This window comes from Mercenaria mercenaria, chromosome 4 (genome assembly GCF_021730395.1).
Source record: "Mercenaria mercenaria strain notata chromosome 4, MADL_Memer_1, whole genome shotgun sequence".
Taxonomy (NCBI): domain Eukaryota; kingdom Metazoa; phylum Mollusca; class Bivalvia; order Venerida; family Veneridae; genus Mercenaria; species Mercenaria mercenaria.
The window spans coordinates 13,360,529-13,385,435 of record NC_069364.1 but is presented as its reverse complement, the minus strand read 5'-3'; the positions used below and the strand labels follow the sequence as shown (position 1 = coordinate 13,385,435).

Here is a 24,907-nt window from a genome sequence, read left to right as displayed (position 1 = left end):
TAAAATTCAGCTTGACTGTTGATTCCTGTGTTCCTTCAACTATTGTTACTGTACAGGAATGAAAAACCGTGGTACTATTCTGAAATTCGTAGAACCTCGAGACAACGCGATCGCCTGAAACGTTTGGCACTAAGAACTGGCAAAAGTTCGCACTAGACAAATTACAAAAAGTTATAATATAGAAAAAATAAACAACATGAAAAAAGAAACATTCAAAAGTACTATTTTTAACACTAGAATGTTCTATGGGTGAAGTTAGCTCATGAAACCCTAGACAATATTGGAGATTGGCCAGAATGCTGGTAAAAGAAAATTCTAACAATACTGACTACATATCACCATGATAACAACGAATACACCGTCTCGGAACGTTTTAAATGATTATTTTGTTTCTATCTCGACACTTGATGATTCTCAGACTGGTCTTCCAGATTTGACCTCAAAACCAGACACATCTTTAAACAGTGTTATTATTACAGAACAAGAAGTAACAAACATCTGATCTTATCTAGTTATAAATAAAGCGAATGGACCAGATGAAATGTCATAACATTAAAAAATATCTGCTTACCATGAAAGTCTTATTTAATCGCTCTCTGTCAGAAAAAAGGTATCCTAGTTTATGGAAAATAGCAGATGTCATGCCAGTTTATAAAACGGGCGAAAAATAATTGTCATCAAATTATAGACGCATGTCCGTAATTAGCTGTGTTGGCAAAGTTATGGAAAGATAAATTCAAGATATATCTCCCTTACCTTTGAAACTACTGCGCTATATTTCGTTGATCACCATAAACATCTAGCCTCCGAGGCCGAGTTGTTAAGGTCGTTGACTTCAAAGAACTTGCCCCTCACCGATGTAGGTTCGAGCCTCATTCGGGACGTTGAATTCTTCATGTGAGGAAGCCATCCAGCTGGCTTACGGAAGGTCGGTGGTTCTACCCAGCTGCTCGCCCTTGATGAAATGATGCACGGAGAGGCACCTGGGGTCTTCCTCCACCATCAAAAGCTGGAAAGTCGCCATATGACCTATTGTGTCGACGTGACGTTAACCCCGCAAAAAAAAACAACAAAAAACACAACAAACAAACAAAAAAAAAACATCTAGGAATAACTCTCAGTCAAGATGGTAAATGGCATGTACATGTCAATAACATTGTGACGTATGCGTCTAAAGTCCTCGCATCCATGGGTCACTCAAAATACAAACGTAAACGTAATACACTTAATCAGATATATTTATGTTTATCTTATTTATTTTATTTTAGACCCCTAATAGAATAAGCGTCAATTGTTTGGGACAGCTGTACACAATACGAAAAAGATTCGATGGATAAATTCAATATGAAGCAGCTAGACTAGTCCCAGGTCTCGTGCATTTCGTATCAGTTGGAAGGTTATTAAATGAAATCGGCTGGGTGTCACTTTCGGATCGCAGAAAAATACAAAAATTGACATAAATTTATAAAAAAGCATGTCTTTTTTTGCCTGAATTGTTAAATGATATATTCCCAAGTTCTTTTGGAGAGACTATCCCGTATAACTTAAGAAACGATACCAGTTTTGCCACTCTGTGTAGACGCACAGAATTGTACTTTATCATTCCATAATCTCTTGCGCTACGGAACAAACTCGAGAACAATATTTGCGATTCACCAACTCTATCGTCATTTAAATTAAATCTTAAAAAACTGTTTAAACCTCCTGACGTACCAATTTTTTTCTTACACGGCGATAGATTTCGTACAGTTTATCATGCCAGAATTAGAAAAATATGTAGCAATTTGAATAATGACCTTTTTCGAAACATTTAAGAGAAGATTCAAACTGCTAGTGTGGCAACGAAATAGAAAATGCAGAGCACTTCTTTTTCAAATGCAACAGATTCAGTCAGCTATTTCGTAACACTCGCACTTTCCATCCACTAAGTTCTGAAGAACTTCTTTTTGATGCAGCTAACTTGAATGACGCAGAAAATCAAATGGTATTTAATGAAATGCAAACATACATAAAGAATACAAGTCGATTTAAATCAACCTTATATTTATTTATTTGTTTCCTATGTCCCCTATTAAGTTCTCCTTACTAAAGAGAAAACGCATCTGAGGTCGAGTGGTTAAGGTCGGTCGGTCGTACTTCGGGTTCCCTTTTCATCCATTACTAAAAATTCGTTTTTGTTCCTTATCGTTCTTTTATCTATCTTTCATTTGAATGTAATTTCTGTCCATGACAAGATGTGATTAGTTATTTTGAATATTATGCATTTATGTTGGAATGAAAATATGCAATAAAATATGATTAAACTAAACTAATCGTTGGACTTCATGTTCAGTACTTTAGAGCATTTCAATGATATGAAAACCATACACTGCCAGTTAGTAAGAAGTGTTGAGATATTATGTTACATATACGAAAACTAGTCTGTTTTGAAAAACAACACCCCCTGAAAATGCTCCCATTAAATTTAAATTTTCTACTGAGCAATTACGCGTATGTAGACACTTTCTCAGAGAATAAAACTAGTCTAGATCTTTTCTCAATACAATAAGCTATTAAACTAAGCCACAAATATAACTGCCACATCCTTATATGACACATTATACAATTTTTCATCAACAACATCATGGAAAACTTAATGTAACACTGAGCAGTCGCTACCTATTTGGTGCAAACAATCCATAATGTACAAGGACAACTGTCCGAAAAATCAAATGAAAGGAAAGATATCAAAGGCTCATTTTTCACTGAAATAGTTTATGTGTTATTTAATTTAAAACATTAACTTTTAATTTGTGTAGAAAACCCTGATCAAATTCAAATGTATTTAGCTTGCGTTAATATATAAAATTAATTTTGTAAATTAATTTTGTATGATCACTGGCACCAGAACAGAAAGAAATGCTATTGCACGTGTTATATTCTACTCCGGATATGGTCACCGACAGGAAAATACATCAGCCCATTCTCACCAAAAGTGCACAGTTCGGTAAATGGATGTTATGCATATTGAAAAATCTTCCATCGTGCACCAGTCACCTTTTTTCAACGTTTCGTATCGCTGAGACACTTCGCGTAGTTTGTGCTTTCGTAACCATAGTTATCATAGTATACGTATATATAGGGGTGTGGTATAACATATCGAATTGCATTTTATTTCTGGTCTAGTGCCTGTTTTGGGATACGGACAAAATCACCCCGGACAAAATGCCCCCTGCCCCTGTGTTCAATTTCACCAAGGTGGACAAATCCCCCCGATTTTTTTCCAGTTCTTTCTTTTAATCTTTTCATTTAAATTTTAGTATTTGTACTCAACAGTGGGGGGTGGGGGAGGGAGGGATTTTGTCATACATTCGCCAGTATGTATGGTATGATAAGTAGATCTGCATTCACTATAAATATAACAATATTTTTTTAATGGTGATAAAAATTCCATAGTGACAAGTTACACATTTATAACCTAACATGCACAAAATCATAATTAGTTTGTGTTTAGTCCTATATAGATACTGTTCATGGGCGGTTCAAGTTTGTGGGGCTTTTAGTGAAAGAATTTCCTAGGAGGTTCTGAGGGCATGTGCACCTTAAATGAAGCGATCTGGCGTATATTTGACATAATTTGAGCATAACGTCAGCTTTAAATTCTCCCACCTTGAATCTACCCTCGCTTTGTAGTTAGTCTTAATCATTTGGTTTATCTTGGCGGCCTATTTTATGATTCTAATATTTCATTGTTGCCATCCCTCTAAAACTGGAGGTCAGCGACCATCCATAATTATCTACTGCATAAAATTTGGGCACACTATACCCGATAATGTGCCATGTAAAGTTCTTTCCCTTGAACAATCTCCCATTGGGAGAAACAAAAAGGTTATATGTTTGTAAACAAACAGTAGCAACCGATTTTCACGACTATTTATTCGATATATGTTGAACTCAATACATGTATACCTAGTAATTGTTAAATATGTGCCACAGACATGTAAAAGTTTAATTATTTCTAAAATTCTGCTTGACTTTGGGGTAAGTTATGTCGTTAAACCTGTGCGTGCACGTTGGTTGTCTAAACGCCGTATGCGCCGGTAACGGTCACGTACGGTATCTGAATTTACTACAGATGTATTTATCAAGGGGATTGTACGTGTTTAATTGGAATTAGTGAGAAAACAGAGAAGAAAAAAATAACGACTAGAATTGTGAGAATGAATAGAAGGCAGCCAGAAAGAAAATAAAAATAAGCTATGTATTTTAAAAGCCACTCGGCCACAGTTTTTCAAGATGTTTATTTCCACCAAGTTTGTCAAAAATTGTATATACAAAAATGTATATAACACTGAAAAATGATAGAGCTAGTAAAAATAAGTGTTACATTATTGGTGTTAAGTAAAAGCGTTACAACGTTTTAATATGTGTTTGGTCAAAATTTATTAGCTCTAGGTTGTCTTTCAAAACTCATGTCAATAAGTTTGTACCATAGTCTAGATCTAGTTCACTTTTACAGAACCTTAATTTTATGGATTTTGAGAGGGAAAAATCACATTAAAAGTGTGAACAGTCACAAGTTTTACTCAGTATATTAATTCATCTATTAAAACAGTTACTAAAAATACTTGTATTTGAATGAAATGCGTAAATGACTACCGGAATCACGGGGAGGGGTTGGGGTGGAGGCGCACATGAGGCACCCCTCCTCCCTAAAATATGACAAGCGTATGATTTTATGTGCAGTTAAAAGCTGAAGCATGAAAATTTTCCATCTTGCTCCGCTAGCACATCATTAAGTACTATTAATAGCACGGGTTTGATATTCCCGTGCATAGTTGATACCCATTGAAACCTTACCACTTATTTTATTCGATGAATTTTCTATTCTGGAATTGACGAGTTCTTCCATTTCTCACTGTAATCTTCAGAAGTCGTTGGTATGTTGTAACTATACTATTTTGTGAATAAACATAACAACACTCTACGTATAGTGATAAAACGTCTGATGTAATTTCACTTTCGTTTCAGGCTGTGTAAATTCTGGTAATGATGTTTATAGTCAAATTCTTGCATACAGTTTCTGTGGATGAATATTAGATGGACCATTAAAGCAACATAATGGGAAACGACTCCTCAAAAACTGGTCCATCACAACCACCAGAAGTTTTAAATGCCTTGAGGAAAAACACCCCGTGTAAGTATTATTTTATAGTATACAATGTACTCATTTTCAGTGCCTCCGTGAAAACAGACAGTACATTCACGGTTTAGGTTACGCTGTACGTATGTACTATTTGATATGAATCAGACCTGGGCTAGAGAACGATGGACTTTTTATTGTCCTTGAAATTTGATCTGTTTGAATTGGTGGCACCGTTTGAAAGAATGACTTCGTTTCTATGAAGAAATAAGACCGATATGTTTTCAGTTACGAGCCTTGAGGCGGACCAGATCATACGGCGGTACAGCGCAATGGATTCATCAAGTCAGGGTAAAGATGGTATTACAACAGAACAATGTATAATGATGCCGGAGTTCACAGGATGCGTGTTCGCTCCAGATGTCATACAGTATTACAGGGATTCGACAACTAAAAAAATCCACCCAAAACAGTTCATGAAAATTTGTACTATGCTATGCAGACGGACGCCGGCGTTAAAAAAGAAAGAGTGTAAATATTCGCATTAAGCTGTTATTTCAAATAATTTCTTGTGACGTTATTTTCTGTTACAATTTATAATATTCATTTTATTTTAAAACATACAGGTCTCTATCTTTTTGGTAAACTAAACTTAGTACTATTCTTTGATGTTTAATATTGTGATTGAAAGAAATGATGGTAATACATGTAGTCTTCATTTTCTAGGCAGAATAAATGGACAAATGTTATATTTTATACGCTGCTTTTCATAGTTTTTTGAAAGCGGGGATAATTTGTAAGTTATGGGTCAATTTCAAACTGATGTTGTTTTATTTTTCAGTTCTGTTCGACTTGTATGACGTAGACAAACAGAAGGTGCTCACGCATGACGCCATGTTTCGTATGTATCGTCTGCTATTTCATAGTGCTATATCAGACGACCATATATTAGCTCTAGTCTCCAGCGCACTCAGGCATCCGAACCTGTCAAAAGATGGAGAGGTCACAAGAGATGAATTTACTGATGTAAGTGACAACAAAGATCTTAGATTATCTACATTTCTTGTCAAAAAGACTGGAGCACAAAGTAAAAACATCGTCGGTGATTTCTTGAACATTGCATATCTTAAGATCTTTTTAGAATTTGTGGTCTGTCTTGTAGACCAGATGTTGTAGATGAGACTCAGCTCCGCTTAATTTTACCTCGCGCGTAGAACAAAAATCCTTCACCTAATAGTAGCTGTTATAATAAAGAATATGACTCGATTAAAAGATGTCATGATTCATGTTTAATAGAAACTTTGACCTTTCATTTTGCGATTTAATTCCAGATGATACCAGATGTCGAGATACAGGAAAGGTTATCCGTAGATTTTGCATTTGATCCGTCATTCCAGCCTGACGAACCGGAAGAGGAAGATGACGAAGACGAAGACGAGGCTGACGATAACGAATAGTTAATAGAACAGTTACCTGATACTGACGATACTCAGTTGTGTGACATTGTCATTTATCACTTTCTTGGATATGTATATGAAAATGTTCTTTCCAACTTTTGTTGTATTTCATAAAAAATAAAATATGCAAATCACCTTTTTCTGTCGTTCATAATGGACCACGCCCATCATTTTCAAGAATTTAGATTTAGTCCTAAAATACAAAATTTCCTTATTATAATGGACAAAATTTATTGAAATATTTTTTTTACTGAATGTTTGTCTTTATAATACCAATACATGATGTGTCGGTAATATTGTAGCCATACGACTGTACCATTATCGAGCAGATACAGGTCGGGACCAGTATTGTCTACTAGCACCCCCACTAGACATTTTTTCATATGTTCCCATAAAAATCTCTCTTTTGAACTACATAATTTTTATGATTTCAGTTTTTCCATTTAATTGCAGCCGTCCATGTTTGGAACTGACGACCATTTAGATGATTATCCATCGCATCTTGGTTACTTATAAAAATGGTACCGAAATTGCGCTAAAACACTGGCCATTTATTAGCAGTATTTTTATGTTAGTTAGCTAAGTTGTATTTTTATGAATATTAATGACAACATTACAAAATGTAAAGTTTCGTTAAAAATATTTTTTTCGAAGTTTCAAAGCATTTTAATGTGCCAAACAGTTGTAATCTGGTTAAAATCCTTTCGTATTTTCTAAAATTTTATTTTGTTACTCTGAAGGTAAATAGTCTCTCCACGCTAGGAATGTTGAGCTTATTTGCATGAACCAGTGCTAAAACTAACATCTCCGGAAACTGCAGTAAGATGACACGTAAACACATGCATACTATTTAGTTCAGAACTCTGTAAGTTTGTAAAGAATTTAAACATGCAAGTTCAAAATGATGTCCAGCGCAAAAGGGGCTGGCCAATAGTAGGATGCCTATCTTCCGATGATGACAACCCCCTCAATGGGACGTAAATATTTGACGCGTCAAATCACAAAGACTATTAGTAAACTGAAATGTAAAATGGTAGTTAAAAGCAATGACAAAATAGCTCTGTTAAAAGTAAAAGGATATCAGGCAATTTAGATATGCTAGTATTGTATTAGCTAATCAAAACGGTGATATAAAAATTTACAAGGGTCACTAAATGTAGTTTCGGCACGCGAAATGTGGGTTGAAATGAAGGAAATGTTGCTTTTAAACTTTTGGATGGGATGCGACACTGTAACACTAAAGTAATTGTAATTGTCGTCGGATGCTGTCGTTTATTTCTCTTTTTAACACAATTTTCTGTAAATAAATGCTCTACTTAGAGATAATTACACGAGTCTAAGGTACAGGAAATAGCTGAATATAACCTAAGCGTACCTCGAGCTTTACAAATACAATTAAGCTGAAAGGGAACTCTGCGGGCTTGCGATCATCAGCAATTTTTAACGAAAATCTCTTAAATGGGACATCTGGTTGTTGCGAGAAATGTCGGATACCAACTTGGGAGACATATTCCACAGCTCTACATGACATGTTAAAGAATATTAAAGGTAAGAGACCACCAATTGTTTTTCCATAGACTTATATTATAATATTATGGCGTGTACGGCCTTCCAGAAATCGAAACATGTATAGACCTGTCTAATTACGTTTTTTCTTCAACAACTACTATCTCAATTAATTCTAACAAAATATCGGAAGAAAAATATATGAATAGTGATACTTTATTTAAGTAATTTTCGTGTGAATGGGATGACCCACAGTTTACATGTACATCGTTGGCATGGCGGGAGAAATTCGGTTGATAAACTTTTTTTCAATAAACATAAAACGAAGCAAATGTATAATAAAATACTGTAAATGCAGTAAAAAAATCTCAATTTTGAAAAAAAAATCGCTTCTTCGGGTTTGTTTACATGACTGACCAATCAGAACGCACAGACGCTACTTTATTCCATGACATTCCCAGTAAGTTCCCTGTACTTTTTTTAATTTGTGGTCTCTGACCTATAGAATGGAAGGCAAGAGCGCCATTTTTCTGTGGATGACGTCATTTCCTGTCCTCACTGCGCTTCCGGTTAGAAATCAGACGCCGATTGGATCCATTAGTCTTCAAGAACAAAGTATTCTAATTGAAGAGCTTTGATAGAACACAGGAAATGCCTACCTCAAGCCAAGCTATGATATTGCGAAGTACTGACTCAGTCCGATCTCCGGCACCAATGGTCAGTTATAAATTTATTACACCATTGAGTAAAGTCCGAACTTCATACCAAGATGCCACTTTAAAATTGTCGCCACCACCAACATCCCTTGGTGGAGGCGAACGTGTTCAGTTTGACATAAGTGTTTGTGCTAACCATGATCTCGCGATAGACGGTTTTGAGGGCGTGTTTGCTTATGACCAGAAGACCAAGTCATACCGCTGGCAGCTTTTCACCGTGTCTCCAAATGGAAGAACTGAGTTTACCATAGATAAACATGAAAGTGGCGACTATGCGAATGAAGAAACGAGTGAGACTGGTAATTATATAATGCAACAGTCATCGGAATGTAACGGTCATTTTACTACACCTGCAGAAAGTCTAGTCGACTTTGACCAAACGCATAAAGTCAGTCCTAGAGGAGAATTCGAGCGTATGGACGACGCCGCTTATCGTCGATTAGAGGAATTAGGTTTCCGGCGCAGGACAGCTTGCACGCCTGGAGGGTCTCTTGCTCATGTGAACCAAGTGGCACCGATTGTCCGGAAAAAACCACAAAAGAGCTCATCGGCGATTGTAGAATCTAACCGTGTTCCCAAATTACCTGTGAGGAATTTGGACAGAGACATTACCATGAAACCGAAAAATACGCCAAAGGATACTTCCTACTTCCCGCCACGGGCTTTCGTATGCGGGGAGTCTATGAAAAGAAGGTAATTTAGTGTTTCATTTAATAGTATTGTTTCATTCGAACAAGACACTTGCACTTTAGCGGATCCTATAATAATAGTAGATCTAGTTTTGAAATGTCTTAAAATTAAGTATAGGGGTAACTTTATTTTCAGGTGAATGTGTTTTGGGGCTGCACTCTCCCCCACTTTGCCCCACAACCCCCAACTTGCTGCGCAGGCGCATAGTAAACTTTCGGGCACCGCTAAAGCGCTTTCTACCCGGCCAAACAGCATCTTATAAATGCCAAACAGCGAAATTTACGAAACCCAATATAATCAGATCAGATGACTGATCCACCTTTTCCGTAGCTTTTCCCCTTTAATTTCTCCGAGACAATACCGCTGAGATTACACATTATTAAAAAGAACAAGGTTGGTTATAAGAACGTTTTAGATTTTCAAAATACCGTTACTAATTTTGAATTAATAACCATAAAACGATTTGGGTGGTGTACTTTTACATGTAAATTTCGTCCGTTTTAGACACCCCGGTATTTTTTACTTATATTTTGACTTTATTTGTTTAATGCCGTTGATATCAAACTTTCAGGATACAATAGCCTAGCAGCAATATTTCCATGCAAAAACGTCCTAAAATTTCTAAAAAAATTTTTTATACAATTGCCATTTTACTTGGTTTTTAGAATAGGAAACATAAAATGATCATTTGAGCCGCACCATGAGAAAACCAACATAGTGCACTTGCGACCAGCATGGATCGAGACCAGCCTGCACATTTTCGCAGTCTGGTCAGGATCCATGCTGTGGGCTTTCAAAGCCTACTGCAATTAAAGAAACCTTCAGCAAACAGTATGGATCCTGACCAGTCTGCGCGGATGCGCAGGTTGGTCTGGATCCATGCTGGTCGCAAATGCACTATGTTGGTTTTCATGGTGCGGCTCAATTTTTTTAAATAATAAAGATGCTACTACCATCCTGTCGATGACCTTAAGAATGATGTAAAGTGTATATCTAGATCATGCAAAATCCTCAATTCGCGAAAAGCCCTGTTAATACTAAAAGGGCTAAATAATATATTTTTGAGGAGATATGATATACCACATCAATACAAAATAAATGCTTTAATTATCCTGTAGGCATACGAAATAGAGATCAATATAATTGCACCTTTACTAATCCTACCAGGTGTTCTGTATTACAAAAGTGCTTCTATTGTGACATTTTGATACAAGCAAAACTGTTTTATCTGCACTATTAATTACTTACTGGTACTTCATTTTATTATTGGCTTGTTAAAAGTTAATTTTTTACCATATGTAAGTTGACAGAATCATAGGAACCATGTTTTGAGGGATAAATCAAACACAAATTAATAAATCCTAAATGTTTTTGTTGTGCAAAAAAGTATGATATTGTGTCTAAAACAGTTTTCATTTTCCACTCAATTGTGTAATTGCAAGGGAAGTAAACTAATAGATATCTTTGCTTATAAGTACTAGCCCAAGGCAAGAGTTGTCATTCTTTGTGGATCACAACTTTAAATTAAAAATTAAAATTTCTGTTATTGATACATGTATTAACAAAACTATCATAAACTTCACATTTGTGAAATCATTTTTGGTTATTTCAAGAACTTGGAAATCCATTTCTAGACTTTATTTAATGTATTACTATCATTGAAAATTTTAGGCTCTATCTCTATATCCTGTGTCCGAAATTGAAAATACATATAATTCAGAAAGCCTTTTAGCTCGAATCGACAAACCTCGCATAATCATTAATTACAGCACATATGTAGTATTATCCCCGTTGATCCAATAATAGCAGTTTTCCCTTGATCTGATAAAAAAAATAGGGATTTGTTACTGTATCTAAGGAACATGTTGATGGATCTTCATGAAAATTTACACAAATGTTGATCACTTTAAGGCTGTAGTGCACGCGCAATTTTTATCAGGATGAGGATCACTTCAGTAACTTAAGGTATTGGACCCCTAATAGTAATGTTTAAAAAATGGCACTTGTTTGTTATATTCTTAAAGTTGACCATGTTTCGCACTGTTTTGCAAATTTTAAACAACTTTTACCGTGCCGTTTTTTTGTAAATTTTGTATAATTTATGGTATTTCCTCAAGCTCAAGTAGAGACAAATTTCGATGTGATGGCCACTATCTAAAACGTTTGCAGAGAATTCATTACAACATTTATTTTGATAAAAGAAACATCAAACTATTGTTAAACAATTATAAAACACAAAATAAAACTGTAAATATCATCTTTTTCAAGGGTGCCTCAAGTAAACAGATTTAATGAGACAACACAGAGAATTTTTACCGCATGTAACTCAGTATTTTTAAAGATGTCTTACTCTACCCCTCCTGATTTAGAGGTAAATTCACTTTGAATAGCAAGAAATCGCTTATGAAATGAAAATTTTCCACTTTTGTACAATACATCCATAATAAGTCTTGTAAGAAGTAAAAATTTACTAGAAAAAAGGAAAATATGGAGAGAAAAATTATGGTCCCAGTGGGGCTTGAACCTACGCCCCCTGAAAATTGCAGTCAAAATAGGTTTATGGTAGGAATTGAATACTCTTCAAAAAGGAGGTACTCTATTACGGGTCCAATACTTTAGAGTAATTGCCCTTTAATTGTTTTACAATCCATAAATTCCAACATAATAAAGAAATCCATCGATGGATCTTCATGAAATTTAACAAAAATATAGATTACTTTAGGTTCTCTTCAGTAACTGCCGTGTTTGCCCTTTGCCTCGAAATTAGTAAATATATGGAAATAAAAAAAGACACTAATGGACGGGGGTGAATTCACTGACTTTGTTGTTTGTACTGTATTTGTAAGACTAAAATTTGTGTTAAGAACAGAGCAGAACAGGACATTTGCATAGAGTACATCGTCGATATATGGACTTACATGTGGTCTTTTCTCAGAAACTTCTTGTACAATTAAACCGGTCACAGACAGACCATTATCTATCAAAATAGACAATTCATTTATCCATTGAAATTGAAAAAAAAATATAATAGGCTAGGCTACATTTCGTTTGCTTGTTATGGAGAAAAAAGTTCTTTTTTTTTTTTTTTTTTTTTTTTTAAATTTGGTTTTAGTTTACTTTAATAGCCAAATGTGAAATATACAGTGTATTCAATCCATTTAATGCATGTCTTATTCATCAAAATCATGTTAGTTACCTAATACTGTAAGATTATTTATAATATTATCATATTTTTATTTCAAGCATTTAGGGTCGGTGGTTCATCTCAGCAGACTAAACATGACAAAATTTCTCTGCTCTGAAATTTTCTCTGCTTTGTGTTGTTTTCTAATTGAAAATCCCACATTTCGTTTAATGTTTCTGGAATATAAATCTTGTCTCAGCAGGGTAACAGTAATTATAGATCGTCAGCAGGCGTATACGCGTGCATTTGACGTTCCATTCCATGGATGAATGTTTCTTTATTTAGCCATGCTATCTAGATTAAAAACCCACTTTTCTGGCTAGAACATTTCCTACGAGAAAATGGATTCATGATAAATTTCTCCTGACATGCAACAGCCGTGTCGGTTTGTATCGATTCGGTGTCTCCTATTTCAAAGCTAGCTTTTACATATGAATAATTTAGAAATAATTTGTATTGAGAAATATACTTTTAGATTCCTGTGCATTACTTAGAACACTGAATAAAGTAAAAGTAAAATTCTATAAGAACTCTGATATAATACTCAGTTGTGGTGTATACATGTGTACGTCGTGACGTTAAACCGTGACAGATTAACGTTGTCAATTATTGATTTAATTTTTTAGACGTTGTCATTTATGATCCCAGTTCTAGGAAAGAAAGGAAGATCAAGAACTGGAATTAAACTTGTCTTAACCACAATGAATCGGGCATAAATTAAACAGTTGGAATAATTTGTTATTTTAAATGTCTTTCGGTAGAGCTCAACCGACAAAACAAAAGTCCTTGTTAGAGGAGGTGAAAGAATCCGTCAACTGGGCAAACAGAGTCACGCCTTCTACACATCTCAAGAACGCGCCAAGACAGAACCTGAAGAGTGCCGTCTGCTTCAGTCTTCGTGACAGTTGGAAGTATGATCACGTGCAGGTCAAGCGTCTAGTCGAAACCCAGATACAGTGTGAGGTACTGGCTCTTTTTATATATTTATTCTTGAAAACTGTAATTGAACCGTTTTGCTGCGGTCAAACGCTCCATTTGCAGACTATTAAATCTAAGAACATGTGTTTGCCGATCCGTTATTCATGTGATTTATAATCGGATAAGTTCAACTGGCTGGCTAGCTTCATCTTTCTTTCGCCAAATTAGGAATTGATTTCAGCTCTTAAATAATCAATGTTAAATCTTTTCTCAGTGATTTTTTGAGACGCACAAACACAGTGCAGGTTGTATAGCACCAAGCAGGAATGAATACTTTGGTTTCACAGCTCATTTACATCGACATGAATAATCAAAACTTTTTACCGGTTGGAATAAAAGAGATACAGCAAAATCAAATGTTCAGACCCTATTAGTCATTGTTTACGATCAAGCAATGGTGAGGCAGTTCACACACAAAATGTCCAAGAGCCACTATAATATGTTGTAGTCATGTTGTCAGTTATGTATGACAATAAAGAAGTTAACAGAAATAATGTAACGTTCCCATTACAAAATCAACTAATTACAGATAATCTTCTCTTTTTTATTTCTTAAGGTGAAAACTCTTCAGTTTGACCCAGTATCTGTTCGATCAGCAGACGGTAGCGTCCTTGACCGCTGGATTGTTACCTTCGGGTCAAATAGAGACTGTTCCCGTGCAGTAGAGAACGGACTGTCAGTGGATGGGGACAAGGTGGTGGTTCGATCCTGGGACGAGATCGTGCGGGAGGAATACTGTGACGATTGGGAGTATCCGTGTAACTACAGATTGTCGTCTGCTAAACATGAAAGAGCTCTACGGAAGTTCCTCCAGGTGCACTGATCTCCCTCCAAATACGCATTTTTTCTCTTCATTTTGGTACCTGTTATGCACAGCTCAGTGATAGTTTCGATGAATTTCCCAAAAACGCTTGATATTTGCGAAGTATTACACAGGTTTACATACATTAAGTTCCTAAAATCTTGTCAGTATTTCTTCAACCTAGTTTAATGGACGAGGGACATTATGAAACACGTTACATTTTCACCTAGTGTCAGTAACGAGTTTCTGTCCTGTAAAAAGTCCGATTCTTTCATTATTACATAATACATGTTTGACTATGGATATTCCTTCTGGCTACCTGTTTTTTTTTGGTAAATAAAAGTGTAGACGTCAACAGATATTCAACTTAATTTAGGAAACCTGCATAGGGCAGCATTTTGTACGAGCTTTTTACAGCATGTTATCATAAACGATAATTACTATGTGACAATATATTTAGACATCTTTATGTACAGACCACTACGATAGACCCACGTGCCGATAGATTTCGGTAATTTCAGATATAGGTCATCTTTGTGTACTCACCATGAGAAGGACGTTCGCTCACTGAAATGTAACAACAAGTACATTGATATATTTTTTTTTCCTTTATTATATTTTATATTGTAATACAAATAAATATTTGTACGATGGTAAAACGAAAGATGGTTACATATAAACGAAAAAAAAAACAAACAATAGTCAACATGTGTGTTTCCTACAACTCTGAAGTAAAATGATAAACTGAACATTGTTGTAGTTTATTTACTGTACATCATGTCATCAAGAATAATAAAGTATCTTAGAGTTTTTCTTAAAATAATTATTCATTGATTTGAACATTTTACAATCTGTCGGACTCAAAAACTTTATCCAACAAATAGTATTCCGAATTGAATGCAAACAAAACCCCGACTTACTTTTGACCTGCATGTGAAATAATTTACAGCAACCATATACGATCAGGCTTTTTTGTCTTTTCTCATAAAAGTTTCAAGTAAAAATGGTTTACAATTATTTTTTGCTTAAAAACCTCTTTTCATGACGTCCTGGCATTATACTAACAGGAAAAACGTTCTCAAATCAACTTGTATGAAAATTTATTATTTTTGAAATTGTATTCATTTCTACTGAATTATTCAACGATATCCTGTTACTGTCATTGTTGTAATAAAGAGATCATTTAAAAACATTGAATACATGAATTTGGTAGTGCTGTTGATTTATGCACCCCGGTCATTGGTATTTTTTTAAAAAAAAAACTGTCGCCATTACCACTTTAACAACAATATTTATTTATTTGGGTTTTACGGCGCACCAACACAGTATATGTTATATGGCGCCATACAGGACTACAAATTTTGGATTCACATCTCATTTACATCGAAATAAAAACATGAGGTGTGAAATCAAAATTTGCATAACTGCTGGAATCACAGAGTTACAACAAAACCAAGTGTTAAGACCCTATTAGTCGCCTTTTACGATCATGCAAAGGTAAGGCAGTGGTTCCAATTCTTTTCATACATAGATCGTCTTAGAACCACATGGGGCAACTTAACAAAAAATAACTGTACTAGAATCATAATGTCATCACCTATAAATGCCATACATTTTGTTTCTGTGCAAAGTTTATATACAAGAATAGCGAAATCACACATGTTTGTGTATTAATGTCTTATCCCTATACTTGTACCAACGTGTGTACTGATACTTATTTCTATTTCACTATCTGACCTCATTTTCTAACCCTCAATGACCACAACCAAAGTTTCAATAATAACTTGGTCTAAAGGTAACTTTACAATAAGATGATTTATCTTTAGACCAAAATAGTAACTGTGCAGTTAAAAGCAAATACAAATAAAAACTACATACCGAAACTTCAAGACAAATACCGAAAATATACTCTACACACGCAAAATTAACTGAAAATGTCAAATAAACAAGAAAAAAAATGCCACATGAAACAAACCAAATACATTGTAATTTCATCTGAAGATATGAATATTCTTAATGCTGGTAAGACATATGAGCCGTGCCATGGGAAAACCAACATAGTGGCTTTGCGACCAGCATGGATCCAGACCAGCCTGCGCATCCGCGCAGTCTGGTCAGGATCCATGCTGTTCGCTAACAGTTTCTCCAATTCCAATAGGCTTTAAAAGCGAACAGCATGGAGCCTGACCAGACTGCGCGGATGCGCAGGCTGGTCTGGATCCATGCTGGTCGCAAACCCACTATGTTGGTTTTGTCATGGCACGGCTCATATTTCAAACTTCATACCTTTACAAATCTAAAATCTAGTTACATAATGGTCATGCCCACTTTCTATCTATTTAAGATCTTTCACATCATGAAACACACTTTTTAGTTTATCTGAATTTCAACATTTGAATCTAACTCACATCCCTACCAAAATCTTACACATATGATCCTTTGCTTTAAAAGTTTTATAAAGCAAGGTGGTGGCTTTGCATTTAAATATCCTTGTGTCTGTGTCAATTATTTCGAAAGTTAGTTCCGGTATCTACTGTTTGTACAGGATCCTGAATGCTAGGTAAAGATTGTTAAAAAGTAGAAAATGGGTCAAACTGAAATGAAGTACCATAAAGTGTCAGCTCTTAAGTAAATATACAGGTAGTATGCATATTGCAACTAGACATACATGTTGCACACATGTTGCTATTACAAATAAATTTAACATACCAGTCTGAGTTAAGAAGGTATACATTTTTAATTTGAACAATCATAATAACAGCTAACATTCACCACCACAATAATATTCAATTTTATACCATTCAAAATGAGAAGTTTACAAAATGACTTTCTTAATTACATTTAAACTAAGACCAAATGTTTAGTTACAACCTATATTCATAGAAAAATATGGAAAAAAACCCTTTCATTAACATTTTGGTCATTCCTTCCTTTTCAAAAAAGTGCTTACTAATAAGACTAAAATAACCTATTCTGTACATTCCTATAGCATAAAATACACTTTACGAGTAAGAACTGTGCATTAACTAACATGAAACAAGTCACAAGAAAAGGTACCATATGCTTAAATGATGTTATCAACATACCAGTCTGCAACATGTTAATAAAAGAACTTTTCATGTTTCAAAAAAGTAGAATCTGAATCAGTAAAATAAGTCTGTAGTGACTAAGGTGCGAGCCCAGAAGTCATGTTCTGTAACCCACATAAGATTTACAGTTTCTCCTCCATATATGACACCAGCGCCATTTCTTGAAGGAAGCAGACTCATTCAAATAAACTTCAAGCATTCTTCGTGAGTAAGCTAAAAGAAGTAAATCTAGTTTATAAACTTGACAGAAATTTCAAATCTTAAATGTCTCAAAAACTAAGCATAGAATACCTTTCTCATGTAGTTACACGTTAATATTCAAAAACAATGCTGTGGATTTCATTACACAATATTTACAGGACTATGGCAAACATATATCACAGACATTCTAGAACACTGTTACAATTCTACTTGGGGTTTTCAGACAACTGTATCCAGTAAAGGGAGAAAAAATGTTTTGAATAACAAGAATAGAAAATCTGAAGAAATGTTATACTTACAGATGATACAGATGGTTACCTAATTACATAGTTTCGATGGGAAAATTGTTGAAGAATGGATATATTAAATTATTCATACAATCTCTTTTTTTTTTGACTGTGATCCTTATTATTTCTACAGATGTGAATTCACATAATTATAACAATTTTCCAGTAGATTTTAATCCAAGTAAGAAACTGAGAACTAAAACCAGATCAGCCTTATATATATATATATATATATATATATATATATATATATATATATATATATATATATATATATATAGAGTATGAGAAAAAATATATGTTCAAACAGTGTCAAAAGTTTAATTATAAACCCGAGCGCTTTCGGCTTTTTAAAAAAGCCTTTTTCAAGGGTAGCATAAATCAAAACAACACAGCAACGGCGTAAATACCGCCTGTATAGTTCGATATATAAATGCTCAATGAACATATCGATCAACAGAATGAGTGATAAATAAAAATAGCGGTTTTATAAAAATAGAGCGTTTTTGATTGGTTCCCTGTATTTTTCCTGAGGATTTCGTTCATTGGTTTTGTGTTTAACGCCGTTTTCAACAGAGAAGGTAGCGGAAAAAGAAAATCTATGTTGTGGTCGATGTTAATTAAAAACTATGTCCAATTGCCTAAAGTGATTTCATATCTGCTAAAATGAACTACTAGTATCTGTGTTTTTAATCTTAGTGGGGAAAATAATGCTTCAGCAGGCTAATCTAGTAAGACTAGTATTTACGCCGTTGCTGTGTTGTTTTGATTTATGCTACCCTTGAAAAAGGCTTTTTTAAAAAGCCGAAAGCGCTCGGGTTTATAATTAAACTTTTGACACTGTTTGAACATATATTTTTTCTCATACTCTATAATTTTATCTTTATGTTCTTGTATCCTTCTGGGATCCAGTGTGTTTGAAAGGCATTTCGTTGATGTTTTTTCTTTAATATCTCACTTTATATATATATATATATATATATCCCTTTTACCAATGACTGCCCTTAGACCTTACTGCTAAGAACAAAGAAATGATAGTAAATATTTACAGTTTGTGCACAATTACAGTACTGTTGCTTGAAATGAGGGATGAAAATGTATTACTGTGTAATTTTTAATTAAATTTCATGGACAGGAAAGTTCATTGTTTTAGCCAAATTGGCTATTCTAAGGATATAAATGTACTGATTTTGACCTCGGAACACAAAATGAATGGGAATTTTACTGCTTCATTAGTATTTTCTGCAAAAAAAAGTCCCTCAATTAATTAATTATTTCACAGAGATGAGTTTTGTTAGGAGACATTGCCACTATGAAGTAACAGACTAATCCCCTCAGTAACTGAAACTGTCAGTAAATGTGAGTAAGTCTGATAAAGCAATATACAGCTAATCTATGTTACCACTAGATACTTGACATACACGCCCTTCAAAAATATGTCTTAATAGTGATAGGATTAAGCTAAACACAACAACATTCAAAATATGTACAGTATAACACTAACAAATAGTGCAAATCTTCTGTACAAAAAGCTAATTCCAACAGAAAAACTTGCCCATATTCTTCAATACTGTAGATCTGGTCTGAATTTTACAAAATTTTTCAGCCTACATACTTTTTTCAGTCTTTTTTAAGGATTCATTTTCATGAAACTATGCTTTTACAACTGAACAAATACATGTAAAGTTTCAGGAGCAAATAGAACATTTAAAGTTCAAGTCTAAATTTCAGACTTTGGGCAATGAAGTATACTAAGCAATGTACTCTGAACACATTTAAACAATATCAAGAAAGTTTTTAAACATAATTTTACGAAAAGTAAGCATTTCTCCAATAAAGGAAATTTGTCTAATTGAAATACCCGTAAATAGAAGACTATTGACTAATACGCTGAAACTGAAGACCAGAACATGTACATTATTCTTTTCATTTTCATTCTCTTAAAACAAAAGCTTTACACTAAAATTACGAAATTTCCCTTTCGATTACTTTAATAGAAGTAAGAATGCTGGCTCTCTGAAAAAAAATTAAGATTTTTAACTCGCATATCATAGCTGTAGCAAGGAAACCAGTAGAGAGGCTTCAACATCAAATATCAACAGTCTGTTATGAAAAACAACCCCCAAAAGATCCTTGAAGCAAAATGACCGAGACCCTGGTGCTACAAATTTAAAAGAACAGTGCATTACATAGGTTAAATTGGAAACACAGCAGAAAAAATTCAAACTTGAAGTTGTATATGAAGGATTTCATACTTTATCTATAACTAAGTGTCCTAATTAATCAATTTCAGAACACTGCAATCTTTATGAGTTTTAGCCAAACACTGGTAAAACTAGAAATATGTAGATTTATCTGTATACATGTATTTAGTAACTGATTAAATCTTTCTGGTCAATTTTTAAGACAAGAAGACTAGTTACTTAGTACTACTAGGGATTTGCTTCATATATACTGGTACATCTTGATATCTCAACCTCTCTTCTATCAAAGCATTAACCCGTACCCTGCTAAATTTCTATAATGAACTTGTCCATCTTTCAGTTTGGACAGTACCATTAACTGTTAAAAGGGGTGCTTAACAAAAATTTACTGACTGAATAGCAAACAGTGCAGACCATGATCAGCCTGCACAGATGTGCAGGCTGATCATGGTCTGCACTGGTCGCAAAGGCAGAATCACTTGCCACCAGCAGGCTAAGGGTTAACTTGTGTTAAATTCTACATTAAACCAGGTCATCTAAATTACCTGACCATAAAGAATGAAAACAGTAAAAATTAGAAAGAGCTCATGAATATACATCATAAATGCTATATATTAGTTCTTTGACCAGCTTACCTTTACAACAACCAAAATATATATTGTTCATACAAGCAACTGTATACAAATATAAATTCCACCACATATATAAAACACTTTATAATTTTACTATATTGAAGAAGACAAACACTTATATATAGTAAGTATTTTGTGTGGACTGTACAAAAAAGCAGTCCTACATGCAGGACAGTTTTACATTATGTAGCCCAAACTGTAAAGAGCCCAAAAATAAACACACTACCAAATACTGAAAATGTGTATATTTCTGTGTATGTTACAGATAAAATATGGTAAACCATTCCTATACATACTACTGTGGGTAATATCTACCATGGTTTTATTTTCATTCATATTAAAAATATTTCTGAATATCAATTATTTTATGAATATTCAAATATTTAGGAAAATACATTATTTATGAATATTCAAAATATTTCTGAATATTACTTATTTATGAATATTCAAAATATTTATTAATATTATTTATGAATATTCAAATATTTACTAATATTAATCTACATCATATTCTAAAACATAAACACATTTTGTGAATTCTTAACACCACAAATACAGCTGCTAACCATGAAAACCCTTATAAAAACCTAGGCGAAAATTACCCAACTTAAAGTATCTTATCACAGCTTATATTCTTACACCAAAATCAACTTATCTGCCTTCACATTAATCATAGTTCCTGCTTCTGGTTTCCCTTTTATACAGAAAAATAACTACTTCTGTTAATACTATGTCTTAGCAAGAAGGCTGAAGCAGGGAACCGCTCACAAGTATTTATGACACTTATTTTGGTAATGGAATTCCTGGGTTTTATGAATTTTTACTCAAAGTGGAACCCCAGAAACATTTCTACATCAAGTGAACAAAAATCAATTGAATTCAATAATAAAAATATACACAAATATTTCCTATGTGATGGCTAATATTTCATTTAATGCCCAACAAAGGAATATCAATATTCTTCAAGAATCATGCATTTTTTGGTAAAAACACTCCAAGGCACTGACCGACACTGTCATACATTTGCGATATGTAGGCTTGAAGGACTGACTTAATTCTGTATGCTCAATAATACATTTTAACATCTATCTAATAAATAGACAATAATCAGTTCATCCTTTTGTTTTATAATTTTATTTTTTCAGTAACAGATTCTTTCAATATATGTCATTGGAATTTTTTTCTTTATAAAGGTATATGCTCAACTTACGTATGTTCAAAGTTATGCTCTAACTTAAAACAGTAACAACCTTGCTTGTTCTTAAAACAGCAATGTTTTGTTCCATAAAAATATCAACAATGTTTTTGTTCACTTCTCTCAAAATTGGCGTTAATACCCTGTAGACTGTGCAAGTGGGTTCAGCTACCTGCATGCATTTTCTAACGCAAGGGTCGACTGGAGAAACCGCAACTGCCGGTCAAACATGTTAAAAGTAAGTCTGTATCACTACATTTCTAAGACAAATCTTACTACGAAAGATTGGACTCAAAACAACAAACAGGTAACTACAATATACACATATATATAAATATACATACATATGTCTCTAGGAATGAAAAAAGATTTCATACAATTATAGTCTTCTGTTGTCTACATAGTAAAAAAGATATACTGTCCGCAACACCCTGTTGAGCAAGTAACAAGATCGCTACTCTACGTCACCTTCCGGCAGTAAGTCGATATCTACATATGGTTCCGACGGCGAAGGTTGTGGAGGAATCACTTGCATCGAGCCATCTGCACCTTGTTGTTGTTGTAGTACCGCTGGCGTTGGTGGTGGGTCTATTGCTATGTCGGCAGATGCTTCAGCAATATTAGTAATTGATTTCGACTTGACACACTGGAAATCCACATGTCGACTCTTTGCCTCCTCTTTCTCCCAAGACATTCGTAGAAACACCCGCTGAACATAGTTGTATATCACTGAAATAATTAAGTTTAAACTATATCATATCAAGTGACTGAGTATTGCAGTGGTAATACAGAAGTCCCCTACCAGAGAAAATTTTTTTTTTACTCCACCTTCAATAGTGACCTTGACCTTTGACCCACAACCATGGGTCATGTGCGAGACACATAGTCTAATCATAAGGAACATTTCTGTGTAGTACTAAAAATCCTTCAATGAAATAAAAAGAAATGGAGCAGAAACAAATTTTTACTTGACCTTGAACAGTGACCTTGACCTTTAACTGACAAACATAGATCATGCATTGACACATTGTGTCTCATCATGGGGAATGTTTGTTAGTAGCACTAAGATAATCCATCAATGCATATCAAAGTTATGGAGCAGAAACAATTTTTACTTTACCTTCAAAACTTCGTTTTGTGGGGGTATAAATAGTACTTTTACTAAAAGCTATTCAAAAACAGGAGATAACAAACCTTCAGGTCTTCCACCACGTCTTCTCCTTATCTTCTCCTTGTAAGTTGGGTAGCCTGTAATACACATGATGATAAGTTAATGGTTTCAAAATAAATCCACAGACTTTTCCTTTACACACATTCTTGTATGTTTAAAAGCATATTTTGTTAAAGTGTCCCCTCAAACTACCTTTAGCCTTTAGTGTCTCATTACTGAAGCAATGCCACTTAATAACTTTTATTCATTATAATGACACTTCCAGGTACATTTACCTAATTTCAGACATAAATTTACTGAAGTTCTCATAAAATTTCATCAACAAGTTTATATAATCATCCAATAGATAGTGAGTGACTTGATTAATTTTTTAAGATATTTATATCCAACATATATATATTCTGAAATCTAAACCTTTGTATTATTGCAAAATCTGTGAATACACTACATCACTTGTATTGTATAATAAGTACTATATACCGACAACAGAGCTATACAATACCTTCAATTCCTATTTTGATCTTTTTCAATCCTCTCTCTTTCAGGACTTGTTTAGCTACATCTCTGTTCTCAATGTACTTGAAGAATCGGTGCATATGTCCACTGTAAATAACTGAAAACAAATCAATGAATAAAAATATTTGTCTGTTTGTATTATAGTATCTTGCAAACAAATTGAGACTCACAATGCATAGTTGCGTAGAAAAATACATTTATAAGTTTATGACCCATCTAAAATTCATTGAACTATTCTAAAGTATTTTCAAGGGAAACAAGCTAACTTTGGCGCCATTAACAACCAGTAAGTTTATTTCAAGTAATAGATTTTTGCATTTCACGACAGTCCAGTTAACTTATTGGAGTGTAATGACACAGTTTCATAACAGCATTTTCCTCTCAATTTCAAGATAAACTAGATGTGTGTCCATAGGGCACTGGTGCCCACCCTTCCTGTCACTGTACATGGTTTCATGACTAGACGAAACATTTTTTAAGTTAACTGCACCAAAGACTTTCAAGCACTGCATGTGTATTTTGACTAAGTCAAGGCCGATTACTCTGGTCTGGCTGAGTGAAATCCCAAATAGAACTACAGGTGCACAACACATGCTATATAACAATCTTCTTATGTTTTATGATTATAGGTCAAATACTTTTTCAGATACATGTAACAAAACCTTTCTGCACTTAATGCATATTTTTGACTAATTTAAGGGCCATAACTCTTGTCTTGTAGAGTGCAATCCAAAACAAAACTCAGGTTCACAAATGCAAATGCTGAATAATGTTCCTACATGGTTTCATGACTGTAGGTTTGTTTGTTTTGGGTTTAATGCCGTTTTTCAACAGCATTTCAGTTATGTAACAGCAGGCAGTTAACCTAACCAGTGTTCCTGGATTCTATACCAGTACAAACCTGTTCTCCACAAGTAACTGCCAACTTTCCCACATGAATCACGAGGTGGGGATTAATGATTTCAGAAAAAAATGTCTTTCATCAAATCATCATGGAGTACATACGCCCCACTTGGAAATCCAACTCGTGACCATGCAATCTGTAGACCTACACTCTCCCTACTGAGCTAAGCGGGCAGGCTTCATGACTGTAGGTCAAATATTTTCAAGATATATGCAACACAAACTTTTCAGCACTTAATGTGTACTTTTCACTA

The 24,907-nt window shown here is 34.2% G+C and overlaps 3 protein-coding genes across 4 annotated transcripts in view; 2 read left to right on the top strand and 1 right to left on the bottom strand.

Annotated features, from left to right (window-relative positions):
- The first annotated feature begins 3,824 nt into the window (after window positions 1-3,824).
- LOC128556726 (uncharacterized) lies at window positions 3,825-6,714 on the top strand. Of its 2 annotated transcripts, none has more exons than XM_053542382.1 (5): window positions 3,825-3,867; window positions 5,011-5,176; window positions 5,411-5,653; window positions 5,964-6,148; window positions 6,454-6,714. In XM_053542382.1, exons 2-5 carry the CDS (start codon window positions 5,101-5,103, stop codon window positions 6,577-6,579), a joined length of 630 nt encoding a protein of 209 aa, XP_053398357.1. In that variant the 5' UTR covers window positions 3,825-3,867; window positions 5,011-5,100; the 3' UTR covers window positions 6,580-6,714. The 2 variants fall into 2 exon arrangements, with proteins under 2 accessions (XP_053398357.1, XP_053398356.1); XM_053542381.1 differs by lacking the exon at window positions 3,825-3,867 and adding an exon at window positions 3,874-4,020.
- A 1,990-nt stretch (window positions 6,715-8,704) lies between these two features.
- LOC128556219 (uncharacterized) lies at window positions 8,705-15,660 on the top strand. Its single transcript, XM_053540508.1, has 3 exons — window positions 8,705-9,494; window positions 13,437-13,638; window positions 14,210-15,660. The coding sequence occupies exons 1-3, from the start codon at window positions 8,737-8,739 to the stop codon at window positions 14,474-14,476; spliced, it is 1,227 nt and encodes a 408-aa protein (XP_053396483.1). The 5' UTR covers window positions 8,705-8,736; the 3' UTR covers window positions 14,477-15,660.
- Window positions 15,049-24,907, bottom strand: part of LOC128556218 (BTB/POZ domain-containing protein 10-like) — a 30,144-nt gene continuing 20,285 nt past the window's right edge. Inside the window, exons 9-11 of the mRNA XM_053540507.1 lie at window positions 23,737-23,847; window positions 23,258-23,311; window positions 15,049-22,792 (exon numbers count right to left, since the gene is read on the bottom strand). Coding sequence (XP_053396482.1) covers window positions 22,518-22,792; window positions 23,258-23,311; window positions 23,737-23,847 — 440 coding nt within the window. The 3' untranslated portion in view covers window positions 15,049-22,517. The remainder of the gene's footprint in view (window positions 22,793-23,257; window positions 23,312-23,736; window positions 23,848-24,907) is intronic.